Source organism: Notechis scutatus, chromosome 2, assembly GCF_049901735.1.
Source record: "Notechis scutatus isolate UNSWTSFEM ecotype Mainland chromosome 2, rNotScu1.2, whole genome shotgun sequence".
In the NCBI taxonomy this organism is placed as follows: domain Eukaryota; kingdom Metazoa; phylum Chordata; class Lepidosauria; order Squamata; family Elapidae; genus Notechis; species Notechis scutatus.
In genome coordinates this window covers 183,079,603-183,100,757 of record NC_142010.1, presented here as the reverse complement: position 1 = coordinate 183,100,757, position 21,155 = coordinate 183,079,603, and the positions used below count along the sequence as shown (strand labels likewise).

The following is a 21,155-nucleotide window of genomic DNA, read 5'->3' as shown; positions in this document are numbered from 1 at the left end:
AAGATGATAGCACTAGGACCGTGATGGCGAACCTATGGCACACATGCCACAGGTGGCACGCAGAGTCATTTGTGTGGGCACGTTAGCCCCAGCCAAACTTACCTGCACTGCGCATGTGCACGCATCCCAGCTTATTTTTGGCCCATTTGAGGCTGTTTTTGCCTTCCCGGAGGCTCGAGGGAAGCCTCTGCAGCCTCAGGAGGCTGAAAAACGGGCCTTCTGGAAATACCGGAAGTGTTGAAACGGGAGGGCAAAAACAGCCTCCCCCAGGCTCCAGAGGCCCTCCGGAGGTTGAAAACGGGCACCTCCAGTATTTCTGGAAGGCCTGTTTTTCGGCCTCCCAAGGCTGCAGAGGCTTTCCTTCAAGCCTCCAGGAGGGTGAAAACGGCCTCAAACGGGCAGAAAATCAGGGGGGAGGCACGCGCATGTGCAATACAGGTAAGGGGGCGGGGCAGGGGTATTGCGCACGCATGTGCAGGGGGGCCAAGGCGCATTGCATTGTGGGTGCTGGCGCATGACCTAGGAATACAATTGACCCCAGAATTTATGTTGCTAAGTGAGAAACTTTGTCCCATTTTACTACTTTTTTCCTTGCCACATTGGTTAATTGAATCACTGCAGTTGTTTAACACGGTTGTACAGTCAATCTGGCTTCCCCATTGATTTTGCTTGTCATAAGGTCGCAAAACCGTCATAAATACGAACCAATCATCAAGCATCAGAATGTAAATCATGTGACCATGGGGATGTTGCAATGGTCATAAGTGTGAAAAACCATCATTAAGTCACTTTTTTCAATGCTGTTGTAACTTCAGTCACTAAATGAACCATTGTAAGTGGAGTACTACCTGTACTTCCTTAAAGTAGAAACTGAATTTCAAAATGGCCTAAAAGGTTTTCTTTTTAAGTTATTAATGCAGATTGATTTCTATAATTCTTTCGAATTGCTTATGCCCTCCCTTCCCTTTCGTTGCTCCTCAATTCTGCTGTGCATCGTACACATACCAAAGTTGAATTTGAACTCAGAAAATAGGATCTCCAGATTAATCATCTGGATGTTGGAAACTACCCTGTTTCTCCAACAATACGGCCTCCCCCAATAGGAAGTCCCAGCATGTTTTATAGGCATGAAATGAAATTAAGCCCCTCCCCCCCAAATTAAGGCCTATATTAAAACATGCGAAATGGGGGGGAATGGTGGGGGGGGCTTGCCGTTAGGAAGTACTTTTGTTGCACACCCGGATATGGTGCTGCCTGCGTTGACCCGGATACGAAGTGCCCCACCAACGCCGAGGTCAACATCCAAGCCATCGCCACCCGCCCGCCCAAAGATGCAAAGGGGGGGGGGAATTAAGTCACCCCCGAAAAGACAGCCTAGCCATTTTTTCGGTGCTCAAAAAAAAATAAGACCCGGCCTTATTATATGAGAAACACGGTATAATCCCAATGTATCTGGAGGATGTCAAATTGGGAAGAGGCTGATTAAACAAGCTTTTCTCAGTGGGGGGGAAATATTCTTTTGTTAGCTTTCGTGGAATCATCAGTTTGATTCCATTATGTACACTCTGTGTTTCTTAAAACAGAGCCTTATCTTTCCAAATCCTCTAAAACATTTTAAACAAATTAGGAAACTCTTGGGCCCATTCAGTTTGTTCTTTTTGGAGGGGGGGGGGTAAGAAACATTGTTTCAAAATGGGTGCTTAATTACACAGTAAGTTAGCCAAGAAAAATATTTGTGCAACATCGTGCTGAGTCAACATATGGTTTGGAATAAACAACAACCTCATTAGTTTGGTTTCTGTCATGGAAGTCGCTAATAAAACTGGACAGCAACTGAAACATTGCAGCTTGCATTAGAAGAGTCTGTGCCAATCCCTAAAAGGGTATTTTTCTTCGTCAGATATTCAAGGAAATAGGGTTTCCAGTAAATACCATGAGTTATGCTTCTGACCAAAGGAATGCTGTGCTGATTGGCTTGATTGGGTAACAGTAGCTTCTGCCCATCAGAAGACAGATCAGTGTTTCTTTGAGCAAGGATGATATGCTTGCAGGAATGAGCAATGCATCTCTGCTGGACCAAGGGCTTTATGGAGGAGGTTCAGTTCTACCCACTCAATGCAAGGAAATGTATGCTTATCTTTAAAAGCACTCTGTGAAAAAGGCAACACCCTCCATCCTTGATGTCTATTTTTATTTGCAACTGGCCACATCTTTCCAGAATCATTGGGCTTTCCCCTATAGGAAACAAGATACTGGATTGGGTAATTCCCTGATCTGATCCCGTAAACCCCTTTTATAAAATAACACAATTCTATTGCAAAATGGTTTAAATGTTAGGCCTGAAACAGCAGCTTGTTATTTTTTTATGCCTTCTGAAACCAGGTCCTTGATATTGGCTCAAGATATTTTATTTATTTATTTATTTATTTATTTATTTATTTATTTGTTTATTTATTTATTTATTTATTTATTTATTTATTTATTTATTTACGTTTTTTGTCAATTGCTTACAAGATAATAGGTATAAGTAAAAACATAGTTATGAATACATGGATACATATAAGAAAAATAAAAGAATAAAAGAAACAATAGGACAGGGACGGTAGGCACGTTGGTGCGCTTATGCACGCCCCCTACAGACCTCTTAGGAAAGGGGGAGGTCAATAGCAGACAGTCTAAGATTAAAGTTTTTGGGGTTTGGGGAAGAAACCACAGAGTCAGGTAGAGTATTCCAGACATTGACCATTCTGTTGCTGAAGTCGTATTTTGGTGCGATTAACCGACTGATGGCATCGTCTGCCGTCAATTGAAGATTTACATTTTTAGAATGATTCTCAAAGAGGGGCACTGCAGGATCCTCTAAGCTGGGGTCCCCAACCCCCAGGCTATGGACCAGTATTGGTCTGTTGCTTGTTAGGAACTGGGCTGCACAGCTGCAGATGTGCAGCAAGTGAGCAAGAAGATCCTCTGTATTTGCAGCTGCTCTTCAGCACTAGAATCACAGCTTCAACTCCACCTCAGATCACCTGGCATTCAATTCTCATAGGAGCACAAACCCTATTGTAAGCTGCACATGTGAGGGATCTAGGTTGCACATTCACCCTCCACCCTCTCCCCCGGTCCATGGAAAAATTGTCCTGCACAAAATCTGTCCCTCATGCCAAAAAGCTTACAACCGCTGTTCTAAGCATTGGCACCCTAGCCAGTGCCTACTCAGCCTTAGCCTAAGGCCAACCTTGCATGTCTCAAGGCACAAATATTCAATTATTAGAATGATAAGTGCCATGAGATTTCATGTGAGCGCTCCTTTTGCAGACGAATCTCATCCTTTCCGTGATTGCATCAGAAAAAATGAAGTCTTTCTGATCTCTTTATTAGGAATTGTTTAGGGCCTTACAAGTCCACAGCTGCAATTTGCACCCTATTTCTCAGATCAGCTACCATGGGATTGTAAGTGGATGTGAAAGGATTTCCAGCCATTCCATAGCTCTGCAGATTTTTAACCGGGGGTGAAGTGCACTTGCTGTTTTCCTCAACAGACCGTCACATGTCTGGACCTTAAGAACTTCCTGTTCTTTTCTTGGAGACATGCTGTATCATTCTGCTTGTTGGGCTCAAGATCCCTACCCTCCTCCTCTGTAATCCAACCCTGCCTGTCTCATTTCTTGGCATCCCAGATCGTGAACTAAACCCATCTCCAAATTACAACTGGTAAATTTAGAAGTCAGTGATATCACTGCCAAGGAGAATGAATGATACTCTTTTCATTCACTAACCCTACTGGATCAGCTCTTCACCAAGCTATTTGTTTACACAGGATGTTGATCCTCCAGCTAAAGTCACAAAAATTCAAAGTCCTCTATGATTGAAGCACAGAAATATCCCTCTGCACCTGGTCAATACATACCATGTACTCCCCTTGCAGTCAAAGTCAATATAGGAGGCTTGAAATGAGCTTATATTTGCAGCATTTCAACAGTAGCTGTTATGTTTTAACCACACGTAAAACTGTCATTCATAATAAGTTGTGAATCAGTGTGCAACTACAGTTGCTACCCATTCATGGTCTCGGTGATGGTAGATTATATATATGTTTGTAGGTGGAGTGTCCCAGAAGTAATATGGCAGTCAAAATTTTGCAATCAGTGACTGATATTTATTTGGTGACTGCTTCTGGGGTACCAGGTATACATCTACATAAAAATGAGTGGGGCTGAATTTTTAGGGAGAAAAAGCTGATGTATCTTCCCATGACCTTTTCTTTGAGGACAAATCCCCATAGTATTCAAACCAAATATAAAATCAGATGTAAGAAAAATCATTTAGAACAGAGATCAGCAATTCATAGCTCCAAAATGACTGCACTCTGGAAATCTGATACTAACCAAACAGATTGCAGAAACAGAATTATTCATATTTTAAAAAGTAATATATTTCCTTGTTTGTTTAGCAAGTTCATATGTTGTCCAGTTCCTTAATGGCTATGGGTGGCCTAGAAAAATGCTACAAAAACAATAATAAAACTTTTAAATAAGAACTGTAAAGCCAATTCCCCCTGACTTCTAAACAAACATATTAGATTTTTAATGGCCTGACTAAATACATATATTTTGAGTCCATTCCTGAACCATGAGAGGGGGGGGCTTGCTTTCAATCTGGGGATAATTTATTTGTATATGATAAGTTTGCAACGCAAAAAGGAGATTATATTTTGCTTTTCATAAATGTCACCTTTTATGGAGTGACATTGAGGAGGAACCACAACAGACCATTCAAAATAAGTCTCCAATATCAATGTAAAATAAAGTTTATTTCTATATTGTATGAAACAAAAGTTATAAAATTAGAAACAGGTTTATACATTGCATACATCGATTTCCAGAATTAACCTTTGATATGGCATCTTTGCAATGATAGGCTATGGAAAAAGGAAAACTTGCACATCCTCATGTAGTCTCAGTTAATGTCATACAAAAATCTCTAATTGCTCTAATCTTTGGCTTTTGAAAATTCTGATATGTCTTATTGTATAAATGTGTCCATCCCAGCTGCCTGAAAAGTTGTTCTCTTCATACTTGTGATATCCTTTGTATTCGTATTTGAACAAAATGGCAGAAGATAATGACCATTTCTATGAGTAGTTGTTTCTGATTTGTCACTCGCTGTTTATTTTTCAAGATATCTGGTGAAACAAAACTAACAAATATTGATTGTTGCTGCTTAGATTCACCACAAAATCTGTCAATTGACCTTTTCTGGATTCTACTTGGATACCCCATCCAGTATTTAAATCCAAACATAAACTTTAAATCTCTTGTTTTGGGATGTGCTTTGGTTCACTGCACTGATTTCTTAATTCAGAAACTTGATATATTATCAGTAAAACAGCAATAATCTAGTCTATGAAATGAAACTGCACCTGCCTCTACAAGTTCAAATGACACAGGTGGTGACATAGCATGATATATATTCAAATACTCAAACCCAAAAGAGAAACCCAGCTATAAACCCAGCTATAAAGGGCAACAGAAAGGCAACTTAAACTCCCCTTGAGACAATATGGTGGACATGTGACAAAACAAAGAAATATTGGAATAGGATTCACATCTTAATACAGATCGTTAAAGTGAATATAAAGATAAAACCAGAGGCTTTTCTTTTGGGTTTAATGGAAAAAGGTTTTGAAAAAAATGGTACTTTGATGTTATATACTGTTTGTTAATGGAAGCAAGATTACTTTATGCACAAAAATGGAAGGACACTGATTCCCACAATGGATGAATGGCTGAAAAAGTTGATGGGGCTAACAGAGATGACCAAATTGACTGCTCTGATTAAAGAAAAGTACACAATTAATGTTGTTTCTACTTGGAAACCACTCTTGGACTTTGTGCTTGAGGTGCGGGGGGGTGAAGCTTTGATTTTGGCACTTGCCAATTAGATAGGTTTGTTGTTATAGAAAGTCTATATAATTCTATAAAAGTAAAAAGTTGAGGTTTGATTCTGTTATCTTATTCTACTGCACTTTTTCTTTCTTCCCTTTGTCCTACATTTTTCCCTTCCCTTCTCCCTCCCTTGTTTCCCCATTATTTTCTTTTGTATCTTTGTATTTTACATTATACTTGGATAAACCAATAAGAATTTCTGCAACTGAGACAGTATATAATCAAAATAATAGCTGCTAATCCAGGAGTGAAATTCAAAATTTTTCCGTACCAGCTCTGTGGGTGTGGAAGAAGGCGGGCGGGTATGGGTGGGGCCAACCAATTCAAATCGTCACTACCACCGAGGTGGTGTGAGGTGGTTGAATTTCACCCTTATCCTAAGTGATCCGAAAAATAGTATTCACCACTGAAAGATATAAAACAAGATTTGTCCTTGTTTATTCCCTCTTATTTATTTGCAAGAAAGGATTTCAACAGCGTTTCCAAATCTGGAGCTCTGAAGATATATTGGACCAACTTTCTGAGAACTGGTTTTTCCACACGGTTTGAGGAATCTATGCTCCTTTGCTTTGCAACCAAAGGCTACTAAGCATCATAGACTTTGACTCTCTATTTCCCACTAATCCCACAAAGGCTGGAATGCTAGGCTAGAAAGAGCCACCTTTTCTTTTCAACTCTACCACTACATCACCGCCAAAAATCAGCAGGATGAGGCCAATTCACAGTATACCAATGAAGGCTTTATTAAGGAAAAAGCTAGGAAGACATTTGTTTACCTTTCACCACTTGTATGACTCCATTCTTAATAAAGCCTCCAATAGGGCATTGATGTTTGGTTAAGAAATCCATCCATCAAGAGATGTGTCATTGTGGCCGTATAATCCAGATATTTGTTTTCGGTCCTAGAAGTATGTGAGCCATATGTGGGATTCAGTGAGGAAAATAAGGAGCTGGTAATGGGCAGCTTTGTGAGGGATCTCAGAAAGAGAAAATGCAACCAATTGTTTCTGAATTCTCTTAATGTATAATAGCAAGACCTCCTGCTGAATCTAGCTTTAAACAAAGTGTCCTTTAAGAAGATGAACTTGAGGTACAGAATGAGTGTGAGAATGCATGGAAATATGATTAGAAGTAGAATTCATTGTTGCCTCTTTCCTGCCTCTACTAGTTTTCAACTTAATGAAAACTATGAACTGAAATTAACTGTAGAATAAAACAAACTCATGGTACAAATAGAACTATTGGCCTTAGAATTGGCAACAAAGATATCAAAGTGGTGGATAGCGTCTGCCTTTTAGGATCAACCATCAATAGCAGAGGTCTCCAAACTTGGCAACTTTGAGACTTGTGGACTTCAACTCCCAGAATTCCCCAGCCAGCATGTCTTAAAGTTGCCAAGTTTTGAGATCCCTGATCAATAGTAAAGGAATAAACAGTCAAGAAATATGCTACAGATTAGCACTTGGTAGAGCAACTATGAAAGCCTTGGAAAAAATGTTCAGATATCATAAAGAGCCTATACCTAGATATATCAAAAAAGGGCAAGCAATAGTATTCCCTGTGACACTTTGTGGAAAAGAAAGTTGGATTTTGAAGAAGCAGAATAGAAAGAATGTATTGATGGTTTTTTTTTTAAAATTTTGGTGCTGGAGAATAATCCTGAAAATACCTGGACAGTAAAAAAAGATATTCATAATAGAACAAATTGATTTCACCTACAGCTTAAATGTCCAAGGTTCAAATTATCATATTTTGGAAAGATTTTGCTAAGAACTAGCTCTTGTGAGAATTCTATCATGCCGGGAAAAGTTAAGGAAAAGGTAAAATAGAATGATCAGCAACAAGGAGAATATATTCAATTACAGTGGCAAGGGATGCATCACTAAAAGCTTGAAGGATCATATTAGGGATAGACTATAATGGGGGTGGGGGGAATCTATCTACATGGTTGCTAAAAGTTAACACTTATCTGCTGGCACATAACCAGTCAATCACGTGGCTCAGCAACCCCCATTCCTTGAATCAAAATATCTATTAGAATGATAGATACACTAAAATTGGCAATAATAGAAACCACTGTCTGGTATACCCACTCACATTAACTCAATTCCTATTTTTGTGAAAAGCCAAGATAGAAGGCGTGGCAAGGTGGAGCAACAGAAATTAGAATAGACCCTAGAAAATTCAGTAGTTCAAATCCTCAAATCACTAAATTATGAACCGAAAACAAGAACTTTTGTGCAAATTTTCACTTTCATGGCACAATTGTTCTTCCACCTCCAAACAGGTTTCCGTTTTGTTTCATAAGCCTAGATTCTACCTGATGTGCACTATGTCTTCTATTTTTATTCCAACCTCCCAGCTGTAGCTGTGGTATTTATCGAATTCCATTAGAACAGCCTTACCAGCACTAAGAAATCATTAAGTGATGGAACCGACAATTTCCATGGTACAACCGTGGTCTCAAATACAGTTCCTCATGTACAGTTCCTCAATCTAAGAGAGAACAGGAAATACCACTGCCCTTAAAGTTAGAATAGGACACAAAGCTAGATCAGACGATGTTCAGATTAAGGTAAAACCATTATATACAGAGAGACAGCTGTGTAAAATCAACAGTGATATTCTGGAAATTATTTGGAATTGAGTTTTCAAAAATAGTCTGAAGCCTGACACACCCGAGGCTTGTCTGTTCTTTCAGTTCATTTTGTACTTGGAATTCTGCTGCTGAGTTAGCTAACTATTGTTTTGTTTTTAGTAATCCGTCTTGATGTATTTTCTAGCCACATTGGATTCTGAGGCACGGCAAAAAGTTTTATTTGAAAGTTTTAAAACTAAAAATGATATTTAGATAATGAGTTATTTTTTAAAAAATTGCAATGATGTCTCTTTTGGACCCTGCTTCATTTTCCTATGGGAGACATTGCCTGAATCATAATGATAAAGACAGATGATGTGGTAAGTGCAAGTTCTTTCTTTTTCCAAATTTAAACATTGAGGAAAGAAGAAAGGACATGCTGCGTTCAAGAATTGTCTTTCCCAACCCAATCCCCACCCCACCCCCGATCGCCATTAGTCTGTCTGGGAATTCTTAGATTTGTTATCCAATACACCTGAAGGGTTCAGTTTGAGAGTCCCTTGCTCCGGAGAACAGTTCACACCTGTTCAGTAGCCATTGCCCTCTCGTACATTCGCTCCAGAATACGGTGGATGCCTGCGAAGCTCGGCCTATCCGAAGGCAACTTGCTCCAACAAAGGCGCATCAGGTTATACAACTCCAAAGGGCAGTTATCTGGGCACGACAGGATATTCCCATCTCTGACGTAATAAATGACTTCCTCGTGAGCCATCCCATAATAGGGTTGCATGCCAAAGGCAAAAATTTCCCATAGGACCACCCCGTAGGCCCAGACATCGGACTCGGTGGTATAACGGTTGTAGAAGATAGATTCCGGGGGCATCCAACGTATGGGGATGGCGTCGTTTTCGTTGGCCTTGTAATAGTCTGCCGAGTACATATTTCTGGAGAGGCCAAAGTCAGCAATTTTAACCACCATGTTTTCTCCTACCAAACAGTTCCTGGTGGCCAGGTCCCGGTGGACAAACTTGCGTTCTGAAAGGTAGGCCATTCCGGCTGCTACCTGTTTGGCAATGCAGAGCTGGTCAGTGCAAGAAAGAGTGAGCACGTTGAGGCTAGAGGGTCTGATCTTTGGCTCGAGGTTGTTGTTGGTTGGGTTACAGAGGCTGCGTGGTGATCGGTTACGCAGGTATTCGTTTAGGTCTCCAAACGCCATATATTCGAAAAGCAGGCACATGGGCTTTCCGATAGCACATACCCCTGAAACCAAGAAACCCTATTAGATAAACAAGATTTATTTTCATCATTTCATAAGCAAGAGTTATTTCATATGCCAAGAAACAGGGGAGCTGAAAAAAACAGTACCTCTTGGTTCTCTTCATAGTTTATGTCTCATGATACAGGTAGACCTCAACTTACCTCAGTTTGTTTAGCGACTGTTCAAAGTTACCACAGTACTAAAAAAAAAGTGGCTTATGACCTTTTTTCACACATTATGACCATTGCAGGATTCCCGTGGTCATGATCAAAATTCAGATGCTTGGCAGGTGTCCCATATTTATGACGGTTGCAGTGTCCCAGGGTCACATGATCACCTTTTTGTAACCTTCTGCCAAGCAAAATCAATGGGGGAGCAAGATTCACTCATTCACTCTGTTACTAACTTCACAACTGCAGGGATTCACTTAATAGCCACAGTAAGAAAGGTTGTACAATGGGGCAGAACTCACTTAACAACAGACATTTTGGGCTCAATTGTGGTCATAAGTCAAGGACCACCTGTTACATTGTTTCCTCTAACAGTTGAATGCATATTATGCTTCCCCCACATTGTTGGCTTACCAGAAGTGATGAAAAATGTAGCTTAACCCAATGGGAAATTGCCAGGTTGGGCTACCAAAAGGGAAGCTTGCTTTTTCTGCTATGAAATCACTGCTTATGGGATAGGCAGCCATATAAATTCTTAGAATTAAATATAAATAAATAAGATTAAATTCACAAAACAGAAGAGTTATCCTAAAGAAAAGCAGGTGTTTTAAAGGATCATTATTTGTAGGGCAGAAATAACCATTTGATAATGGAGGTAAAAGAGGAAGAGAAGGCAACATAAAGAAAATACAAAATAATTTCATCTGCAAAACAAGTGGCCAGGACTACATTTCCTCTTTGAGTGTAGCAAAGATGCTTTACTCCCTCTTGAAAAGAATTCCAAAAACAATTTCTTTTGTATTACCCCAAATGATTTTTTCTTAACAACACTAGCAACAGGTCCCACTTTTTAAAACACCTTAGCTTCCAGTAACAATGGATTCAACCACAACTGAATGATTCAATTAGCTTTGGATGCCAGGAATATGTGAATGATAAAACAAGGAATCACCTAAGGGTATATATACAAAGTACTCTTCTCTCATCCAATCATCATTCAAACTCATAGTCATTTGTGAGTTAAATGAGGTCACTGGACATTGTTGATGAACTTTGTTCATTGTATAATCAGAACATACAATCCTCCATTCATACTATTAAATTGGGAAAAATGGAGACTGAGAAATGCATAAATATTGATCATACTTTTACGACACTTTTCTAATGAACATTCAGTAGCTAGGTTTGAATTTTTGCTAGTGCCTTCAACTGTCTTTAAAAGAAAAAGTAAGCATTTCTTAGTGTGAAAACATCTGGATCTGACTCCAAGAAAAGTGTCCGCATGGAAGTTTGGGTCAAAGGATGCTCAGCAGTCCCATAACCCTTTGGCCTTTCCTAATATATCCAATGTGATGTTAATAAATACACACACACATTTACCCAGCAGAGAGTCAATTTCCTGTTTTCTTTTTCCTTTTTTGGCTGCTGAAATATAGACAATCCTTTCAGCCAGAAGAAGACACAACAAAACCTTCAGGTGTTTCTGATTGCTACACTCAATAGTGTTTGGTGGGAAATGACAGAGAAGGAAAGGGCCCAAATGAGTCTATCAAATGGTGCACTGTATTCTGGAAAGAAAGGGTTGCCCTTTGAAATATTAGGTTAAAGAAGAAGACTCTCAAAAATTGCAAGTAATTTTGCACAGGATGCTAAGGAGCCAGATGTATCCATAGCTTTGCCAGATCAAACCTCAGGTTCTGGTACTGCCAATTCCTTCATCAGTAAGTCATCTTTGATGGTTAAGCCAGTACTCTAAAGACATGTTTCAAAATGTACATCTACCATGTGAAGGGCAAAGCAGAGAGGATTGGCTTTGGTACCTAAAAGTTTGACAATGTTTGGATTGTCGAATTCAGCCATGAGAGCTGCCTCCCTTTGAAAATCAGCCTGCATGTCTGCTGAAGCTTCTTCTTTGAGCATCTTCACTGCAACCATTGTGAAAGGTTCGTAAGGAAGCAGTCCAGGAGCCCTAAGGAAAGATGCAGAAGGAAAAGTTACAGGTGTGATGGAGTCCTTTATGGAATGCAACTCCCAAGATTTCCAGACATCAGTTGTTAGCCTGTCATGATTAACTGGGACAGGAGGATTAAAAGAGGATGAGTTATAGTATGATACAAGAGATTACTGTAGCCTCACCATATCTGTCTTAATTCACACTACAATCTTTACTTTACTTTAGCATTGTATGGAAAACATTTTATTCTCATTGGTTATGATGGGATCCCATCCCATTGTTATTATCATGACAGAACATAGGAGCATAGCAAGAAATCACAGCATATCACTACCAGTATATCATCCCTATATAGGAAGACTAACTTAGATAATAGGGCTCATGGCAGGAAATGATATCTGCTTCATAAAGTATGCCTATTTATTTGCATCCTTCCTGAAGTTCAAATAGCTAATGATAAGGAGAAAAAAAAGAATATGCAGAGCAATTGGTAATTAGGAGCACACTTCAAACAGAATACGATTAAAGCTCAGGGAGAGAATTTCTACTTCTAACTATCTCACGTTAATAGATATGTCTGGTCTGACGATGAGGAAGAGATATCCTAGTCATGTAGTAACTCTCTGTACTTGTATGTAGTAGGGAACAGTAAGTGTATAGAGTCAACTTGCTCAGCTGTTGGATTAAGTGTCAAGCTGTTTTACTGTTCTGGAGCCATTCAGTGTTTCTAGTCTCCAAAACATATTTCTAGCTTTTATGATAGCTGCTCTGGTGCAGCTGAATGCTTTTATGATAGCAGACAGGTGCAGCTGAATGCAGCAAATGGCACATCATTGTCAAATGCCAGCAAAAGGCAAAATGCCAGTCTGAAATCAAATCACCCGGTGTGGCAAAGCAACTGCAAGTCAGGCATGTGTAATTTTGCAATCAAGAGCATCAAATACTTTGCAAATATTGAAGCTCAGTGAAATGTCTTCAGGAAACTGTTGGGCTCTGATGATGAGCCACAGGAATCTCTTTTAACGTAGCTGCAACATATTTTGTTCTATGAGAAAGAGGCAAGGAAAATGGTGTGACTTCCTTGAACAGTTCGAACAATTGAGTAATTTGGATGGGGGTATCTTAATTGCTTTCTAGAGCTAAAACATAAGATCTGGATTTTTTCAGACACAAAACTAAAATTCGGTAATTTGAAAGAATTATTTACAAGTCCTTACTGCTATAGCTTCCTTCAAAGCACGACTTCACTACTTTTAAACGTTACTTTAATATTTTATATATTATTGTTTCCCTAAAAATAAGACCTATCCCAAAAATAAGACTTAGCTTGATTTTTTACATATGGGATCAATATAAGCCCTGGTTAAGACCTCTCTCACTCCAGGGTGCACGGAGTGGAGCAAGGCACATGGGTAAAAATTAAGCTAGGGTGAGAATGTGGGGGGTGGAGCTGCCCTACTACTTATCTTTGGACAGTTGCCTCACACACCCCGACACCTGCCTTGCCTTTCTGGCCCACTTCTGCAGCCACTTGCACATATTGCCCCCGGCCTCTGTTTCGCTGTCAGAAGCCTTCAGGAAAAGCCTCAGCAGCCAAGAAATGGGCTCTGGATTGATACGTGCTGTGCCCCCTGGCCTCGTTTCACTGTCAATCTGGAGCTCTGTTATCAGCGGCAGAGGCCTTTCCTGAAGGCCTCTGATGGTGAAATGAGACTGGGGGGCAATGCGCTCATCAACCCAGAGCCTGTTTCTTTTTACAAAAGTCCTCTGACAGGAAAACAGAGGTTGGGGGCGACATGCGCAAGTGGTGACAAGTGGCTGCAGAAAAAGTGGGCCAGCAGTGGGCTCCTTTTGGGCAGGGCTGTCAGTGCCGCCACCACGAGGTAATTCAGTGGAAGACACCCCTGAAAATAAGACCTGGTGCCTTTTTGGGTGGCAAAAAGTATATATAAAACCGGGTCTTATTTCCAGGACATTCTTTAACACCATAGTAGGTTTTCTATTTCTATTTTCTGTCACCAAATGCAGGTGATATGGAAGCCATTCCTATAGCAGTTGAATTACAAGATTACTAGTTTAAATAAACTACTATTACTACAATAAACTGCCTTATGACAGGATTATTTCTAAAACACTGTTTCTCAATATTAACAACTTTTAAGATGTGTGGACTTCAACTCCCAGAATTCTCCAGCCAGCCAAGCTTCAGGAATGGAGGACTATAAATTAGATCTTGGGTGGTTGAGTGCAATCTACACATTTGGGGTTGCACACTCCTGATTTAGATTAATTTTACTCAGAATAACAGAGTTTGAAGAAACCTTGGAGATGCTCTAGTCCAATCCCCTGCTCAAGCAGGAAACCCTATACCGTTTTAGACAAACGTTTATCCAATCTCTTCTTAAAAACCTCCAGTGTTGGAGCAGTATAACCTCTGGAGGCAAGTTATTCCATTGATTAATTGTTCTCACTGTTAGGAAATTTCTCCTTAATTCTAGGTTTCTTCTCTCCTTGATTAGTTTCCATCCATTGCTTCTTGTCCTGCCCTCAGGTGCTTTGGAGAATAGCTTGACTCCCTCTTCTTTGTGGCAGCCCCTGAGATATTGGAACACTGCTATCATGTCATCCCTAGTCCTTCTTTTCATTAAACTAGGCATACCCAATTCCTGTAACTCTTCTTCATGGCAGTACGAAATCGCCATAAGAAGTGATAATATATTCTCTAGTGATAATATATTCTCCCAGTAGTCATTTTGCTCAATATAAAAGGAACAGCAGATATTTGGTGTTTGAGGAACCAATGGATGAAGCTACTACTTGTGTGATCATGACTAAAAGAATCCAAGTCAGAATTCCCTCTTAATCAAAATAGCACCACAGCAGCGAAGGCCTTGGCATGCCTGGCATAAATGGGAAATCTCTCTTACTGGAAGGAAGTTTAGGAGGATATAACTAATATTACGTAGTCTTTCTGTGACATACAATTAATATAACTGGCTATTTTCAGGTTATTTAACCCTGCAGGACTTTAAACATAAAGAACTCAGTGACAGCTGCCAAATCATAACTAGGTAACCGTTCATTTACCTTGCTTGGAAGACCCGTCCAAAAGCACCTTCCCCAATATCTCTCACATATTCAATATTATTTCGTGGATATTCCAAACTGAATAATTTGGGATTCAGAAGTAGAGGCATGCGTTGGTACATAGGATTGGGGTGCAGCCTGTCCAACAAGAGCTCCGAAGGAAGAGTTGTCAGAGCTGGTGGTGCCAATTCTCTGAAATGAATGAGGGAGAAAGAATCTGTGGCTTAATTGGAACAAGCCTTGCAAACAAACCAATAACGATTTGGGGACTGCATTACATCCTACAACACCTTGAATCTCCAAATACCTACACAAGGGTCCTCTTTGAAGACTTCAGTTCAGCATTCAATACCATCATTCCAGACACTCTTCTAAGTAAATTAAACCAACTAGCGATAGCTGAACACACTTGTAAGTGGATCATAAGCTTCCTAACAGACAGGAAGCAGCAGGTGAAGCTAGGCGGAATCACATCCGATACCTGTACAATCAGCACAGGGCCACCCCAAGGCTGTGTGCTATCTCCACTTCTCTTCTCCTTATATACCAATGACTGCATTTCAAATGATCCATCTGTTAAAATACTGAAGTTTGCTGATGACACAACAGTGATTGGTCTCATTTGAGACAATGATGAATCTGCATACAGACAGGATACAACTTGCCTTGTGGTGTAACCGGAACAATCTGGAACTGAACACACTCAAAACCGTAGAAATGGTGGTAGACTTGAGAAGAAACCCTCCTATACTACCACCTCTTACAATACTACACAACACAGTATCAACACTAGAGACCTTCAAATTTCTAGGTTCTATTATATCACATGAATGGACACCTAACATCAAAAACATCATCAAAAAAGCACAACAAAGAATGTTCTTTCTGCGCCAACTCAGAAAGCTCAAACTGCCCAAGGAGCTGCTGATCCAGTTCTACAGAGGAATTATTGACTCTATCATCTGCACCTCTATAACTGTCTAGTTTGGTTCTGCAACCCAACAGGACAGACACAGACTTCACAGGATAATTAGGACTGCAGAAAAAACAATTACTACCTACCTGCCTTCCATCGAGGACCTGTATACTGCACTAGTCAAAAAGAGGGCTGTGAAAATATTTACAGACCCCTCACATCCCGGACATAAACTGTTTCAACTCCTTCCCTCAAAACGATGCTATAGAGCACTGCACACCAGAACAACTAGACACAAGAACAGTTTTTTTTCCTGAAAGCCATCACTCTGCTAAACAAATAATTCCCTCAACACTGTTCAACTATTTACAAAGTACACTACTATTACTGTTAATCTTCTCACCACTCCTTACCACCCATCCCCTCCCACTTGACTGTTTCCTAGTATGATTTGATTGTTGATTGTACCCTATGACTATCATTAAGTGTTGTACGTTATGATTCTTGATTCTTAATGAATGTGCCTTTTCTTTATGTATACTGAGAGTATTTACACCAAGACAAATTCCTTGTGTGTCCAATCACACTTGGCCAATAAAGTATTTATTCTATTCTATTCTGTCTTAAATTCTAGCATCCATTCAGCCGAGATATAGGGAATATGCAAAAATAGAGGAATATTATAAATACAATATATAAACACGGATTTTAATTTAGAATGCTAGTCCGTGTATGACATGCCATATGCTAAATAAATAAATAGAGAAATGTTATCATTTTGATAAAACACAAATTAAACTAGGGGGTTATTTTTTCCCCAGTCATTTAAGGCAGCGTCCCCCAACCTTTTGGATACTAGGTTCCGTGAAGAGAAGTTTTTCTGAGAACCGGGGCAGGGCTGGTTTCTCATGCTGCCTGCAACCCATGCTGGGGCTTTGCTTGGTTGCTGCCCCTTTTCTGGCCTGCCGCAGCCTGGTGTGGTCCACAGACCAGGGGTTTGGGACCCCCAATTTAAGGTATGCAATCCTGCCTCCAGTATTACTCTTAGGAGCATCTATATCCAGGATACTTTGCACTAAAAATGACACTTAGAAAAGGGTAAATCTGCCTATCTACAAAACTTCCCTTCCCTAAACTGATTCCTTCTGTTTTATAGAATTTCAGGTCATATAATCCCCATTTATGGCCATGTAAGGGTAATGGAAAAGCAACAACACAGGACTATAACAGGAGAGGTAGAAGATCTGAAGAAATACCACTTGCCTAAAAGCAAACACTGGTGGGACTACAAAACAAAGTAATAGAAAGTAAGAAACTAAATTATGGTGGGAGTTTAGAACTGAGATACACAAGCACTTGCCACATAGTATCCCAGACTTAACCATTGTCCGTAAGAAAGACAAAAAAAAAGTCTGGATAGTGGACATGGCAGTATCTGGAGACAGCAGAAGAGAAGAGAAAGAACTGGAGAAAAATCACAAAATACATCGCTCTGCACGTAGAAATAGAATGACAAGACAGAGACAATCTGGCCCAAAGCCAACCACTTGACTTTCACACCTAAGGGAAGTTTGGAATTCGCTGCCCTTCGGATTCTTTAACTACAACACTAAACTGGCTCTTCAACTCAGCAAAGTTGATGTCATTCTTCATTTTGCTGAATCTGATTGTGCTCACTAACACTTACCTTGTTTTGTTTTTCCATTGCTTGCGCCTCCGACAACAAACCAGGACTGTAACAATGAGAATGATGACCATCGCAAAGCTGGAGATGACAGAGATGATGACAGTCATGGAATAGGTAGGAGAGAAGAAAGGGAAATGTGGAGATGCTGTACTCATCTTTGTTGTTCCTAGTGCCAGGGAATCTAAAATAGAAACAAATGAGACTTCAATTTTAGAGGCACAGTTGCTTATGCGATTATCATATTGCCATGGAAATTATGGAAGCAGCCTGAATAAGCAGAAGCACTATCCAGTGAGTTGAAGGGAATAGGAATTGAGGTCCTTGTTTTTAGTGCACAAAAATATTTGAGGAGAAAATTATAGCATTCTTAGTCCTCAAATGGCAACAATAAATAATGGACAGAAATATTTAATGGAGTGGAACAATGCATTTGACAGAACCACTGTTCAAAATTCATTGGTCCAAGCAAAACACCTCCTCCTGTAACATTAAAGCAGACACCTTCTCTGAAAAGCCAGACTGCAGCTGTTTTAAAAAGCTCAGACAATCTTTCATTGAGATTGCCAGCAAAACAGCTCTACATATGCATGCATAAACTGACAGCTGGGGACAATCTTCACAGTAGCTGCATGAGCCTTCTAAATATCACACCTGACCCTCCAAGGAGCTATATTTTGTTGCAAGCATTCCTTGTGTTTCACCCAGCCCTGAAAGGGGCCATCAAACTTTTCTAAAACTATTTTAATACTCCCTTTCACATGTGACCTCCAAATGATTTTAGAACTAGCAATATGCCCCACTTAGGTTAAAATACTGCGCGACTGTTCCAAGGAAAAATCTGCAGATTAGGAGTGTTAAGTCGTCCCTCCTCTTCTTACAAGTGCCAAAACTCCAAATCAAATCCACATCCACTCCTACATTGACTTTATGATGTAGTTCAATTGTTGACGAATCACTATTTTGATTTTAATGAAATATGAAGAACATGGCAGAGACATGTTCTTCAAAAGAAAGAAGAAACAAATGTGAATAGCTAAGATCCAGTGATATACTTAATTTTATTACTGTACTGTACAGTAAACCCTTGCAACGTAATAAATTTGAAAGCAGGTGGGTCTTTATTGGTTAACTTTCAACCTGAAATAAAGCATAATTGATTATCAGATTTAATTATTGGTACTAGTCAACCTTAATGTCTATGGAGATTCTCAATCATCCAGGTTATGGTTGTCCCAAAAGTGCTTTTTCCAAAAGGCAACTGGACTTTCTTTGGTTTTTTTTCTTTGAAGATAATTCACTTCTCATCCAAGAAGCTTCTTCAGTTCTGAGAAGTGAAATATTTTCAAAGAAAAAAACAAGAAAGTCCAGTTGACTTTTGGAAAAAGCACCTTTGGGACAATCAATTTTAATGTACTATGGTAAGTTACCAAAAATGTGAAAATGTGCTGTTGTAACACTGAAACAGTGTAACACTGTTGTTTGAACAACCACTAAACACTAATGGTTGTAAGTCACTACCTGTATTTACAACCAAATTCCAAACATAAGCAGAAGTTCATAGAGTAATGCCGAATCAAAAATTTCAAAGTAGCGAGCTTGCAGCTTTTGGACTAGATCTGCTGGGTAAAATTCACACTAGACCACCACTGAATAATCAGGGGTGTGATTCGACCAGTGTAACAACCGGTTTGGTGAGTGCATATGTACGTGCCAAAGGCACACTTCGCGCATACGCAGAGCATTTGCTACTGACCTTCTCCAGCAATCTCTCTGTGTTAAACAGCTGACGCGTGGCAATCCACTGTGCCGCACGAATCAGCTGAGCTTGAAAACCAGGATATAAAGCGCAGACTAGAGCCCAGGCGGGCGGGCGGGTGGGCCCAACAGCTGATCATCACAGCAAACCGATTCGCTCACAGCTGATCCTTGGAGCTACCGGTTCACTTGAACCGGGACGAACCGGTAGAATCCTACCCCTGTGAATAATGTTTGCAATGAGATCTTACCGTCTTCACACTGAGCTATGTGGCAGTATTCCCACGGGATAGAAGGATCTCTTGTATAACACCAGGGCCGCACATTTTCACCCCCTGGATTACGACAATAATTGATTGCATTGAGGAGCTCTGGGAAAATCTCAGGTGTTTTTCTATGTGCATGAGGAACCTAGTGATAGGGGAGAAGATATTAAATATTTTTCAAGTATTTTCTAAAATTTTGGGCACTTTTGAAGCAATCTTAGCAGAATTTTGTAAAGAATGAAAGCTCCAGGGGGGAGGTCTGATGAATCAGTGCTAGGCTATACCTTCCCCATTTAAAAATATGAATGGAATGATCAACTTGTTTTCCGGCCATATGTTTTGCATTCGTCAGGTCTACCCTACTGCCACATTTATCTGTTCAAAAGAAAGCTCTGCAGGAAAATATGAATCTGGATTTTCTCCTTTTCAAAATACATTTATCTATTTTTTAAATTTTGTTTCCATACTTATTTTTAGTGCTTCTTTTTTTTCAACAGAAATAACCACAGATCCATCAGTGAGAACTGCAAAAGAGAACTTGCATCTTAATCCACACATTAGACAGGAAGTCCATTTCATTTTGTAACACAGAAAGGACAAAATCCTCAAGCATGACAGCAATGTGTTTCTCATTTTCGACTCTTACTAAGCAATATATTTCAAACTGTGTTTGTCTCCCAACATAAAGCCCTTTTTAATCTGCAAATAAACTTGACATAAACAATCTTCTCCTCTACACAAAGGCTAATCTACTTCCTTGCCCAGCCCAGAAATCATTTGATATCAATGATTCCCGGAGGGAGGTAGATATTCAAATCTACTTTACAGCAAATCTACTTTTGTCCACCTTGAAAAATGGTCTTCTTACCTGCGCACTCCACTTCTGACAAGGAAGGCCAGAAGCTGTGACATTCACCAAACCTTCATAGGTCACCCCATTCCCTTTGTAACAAGTTTCTGAAGACAAACAAAATTAAACCAGATGGTCTAATAACAGTATATGGTACATTCCCCCTTAGTGGACAAAGCATATTTGCTCTGACAATATTGAAAAAATAATTACGTTTTCTTTCAAGGGTTAAATGGGGAGGTTGAATATGGTTCACTGGCGTCTTTTTGACAGATCAGAAACTCAGCAAGATTATTTATGGGGCGGCTGTAACAGCTCTCATAAACCTCATGCCTCTTTTTCTTTCTAAGTCCAGTTAATTTAATTGAAAATTTTTACTGTTACAGTCATGAATCTTCTGCCCATCCTGCTAAATTGCCCAACACTTTTTTTACAAAACCATATATTCTTTTAAAACATCAGAACTGCTTACTTGTTGTGCCTTCTTTTTTCAGATCTGAGGAAAGAAAAAGATAGGAGAGGAGAATGTAATCCAGATCCTATATAGTAATCCCTGAGATAAAAGGTTTGGTGCTGTGGTATTTAGTATGACATGATTATAGGAACATTATCAACCAATCCTCATATCCCCAGTTAGATGGTCAGCCATTTGCAGATAACTATAAATCACCATGGAAAGAACATTTTAA

General features: G+C 39.7%; 1 protein-coding gene across 1 annotated transcript in view; it reads right to left on the bottom strand.

Annotated features, from left to right (window-relative positions):
* Window positions 1–7,587: 7,587 nt before the first annotated feature.
* MUSK (muscle associated receptor tyrosine kinase) overlaps window positions 7,588–21,155 on the bottom strand; it is a 46,681-nt gene continuing 33,113 nt past the window's right edge. Inside the window, exons 11-17 of the mRNA XM_026672253.2 lie at window positions 20,939–20,962; window positions 20,485–20,573; window positions 19,602–19,761; window positions 17,596–17,776; window positions 14,993–15,184; window positions 11,772–11,920; window positions 7,588–9,783 (exon numbers count right to left, since the gene is read on the bottom strand). Coding sequence (XP_026528038.2) covers window positions 9,101–9,783; window positions 11,772–11,920; window positions 14,993–15,184; window positions 17,596–17,776; window positions 19,602–19,761; window positions 20,485–20,573; window positions 20,939–20,962 — 1,478 coding nt within the window. The 3' untranslated portion in view covers window positions 7,588–9,100. The remainder of the gene's footprint in view (window positions 9,784–11,771; window positions 11,921–14,992; window positions 15,185–17,595; window positions 17,777–19,601; window positions 19,762–20,484; window positions 20,574–20,938; window positions 20,963–21,155) is intronic.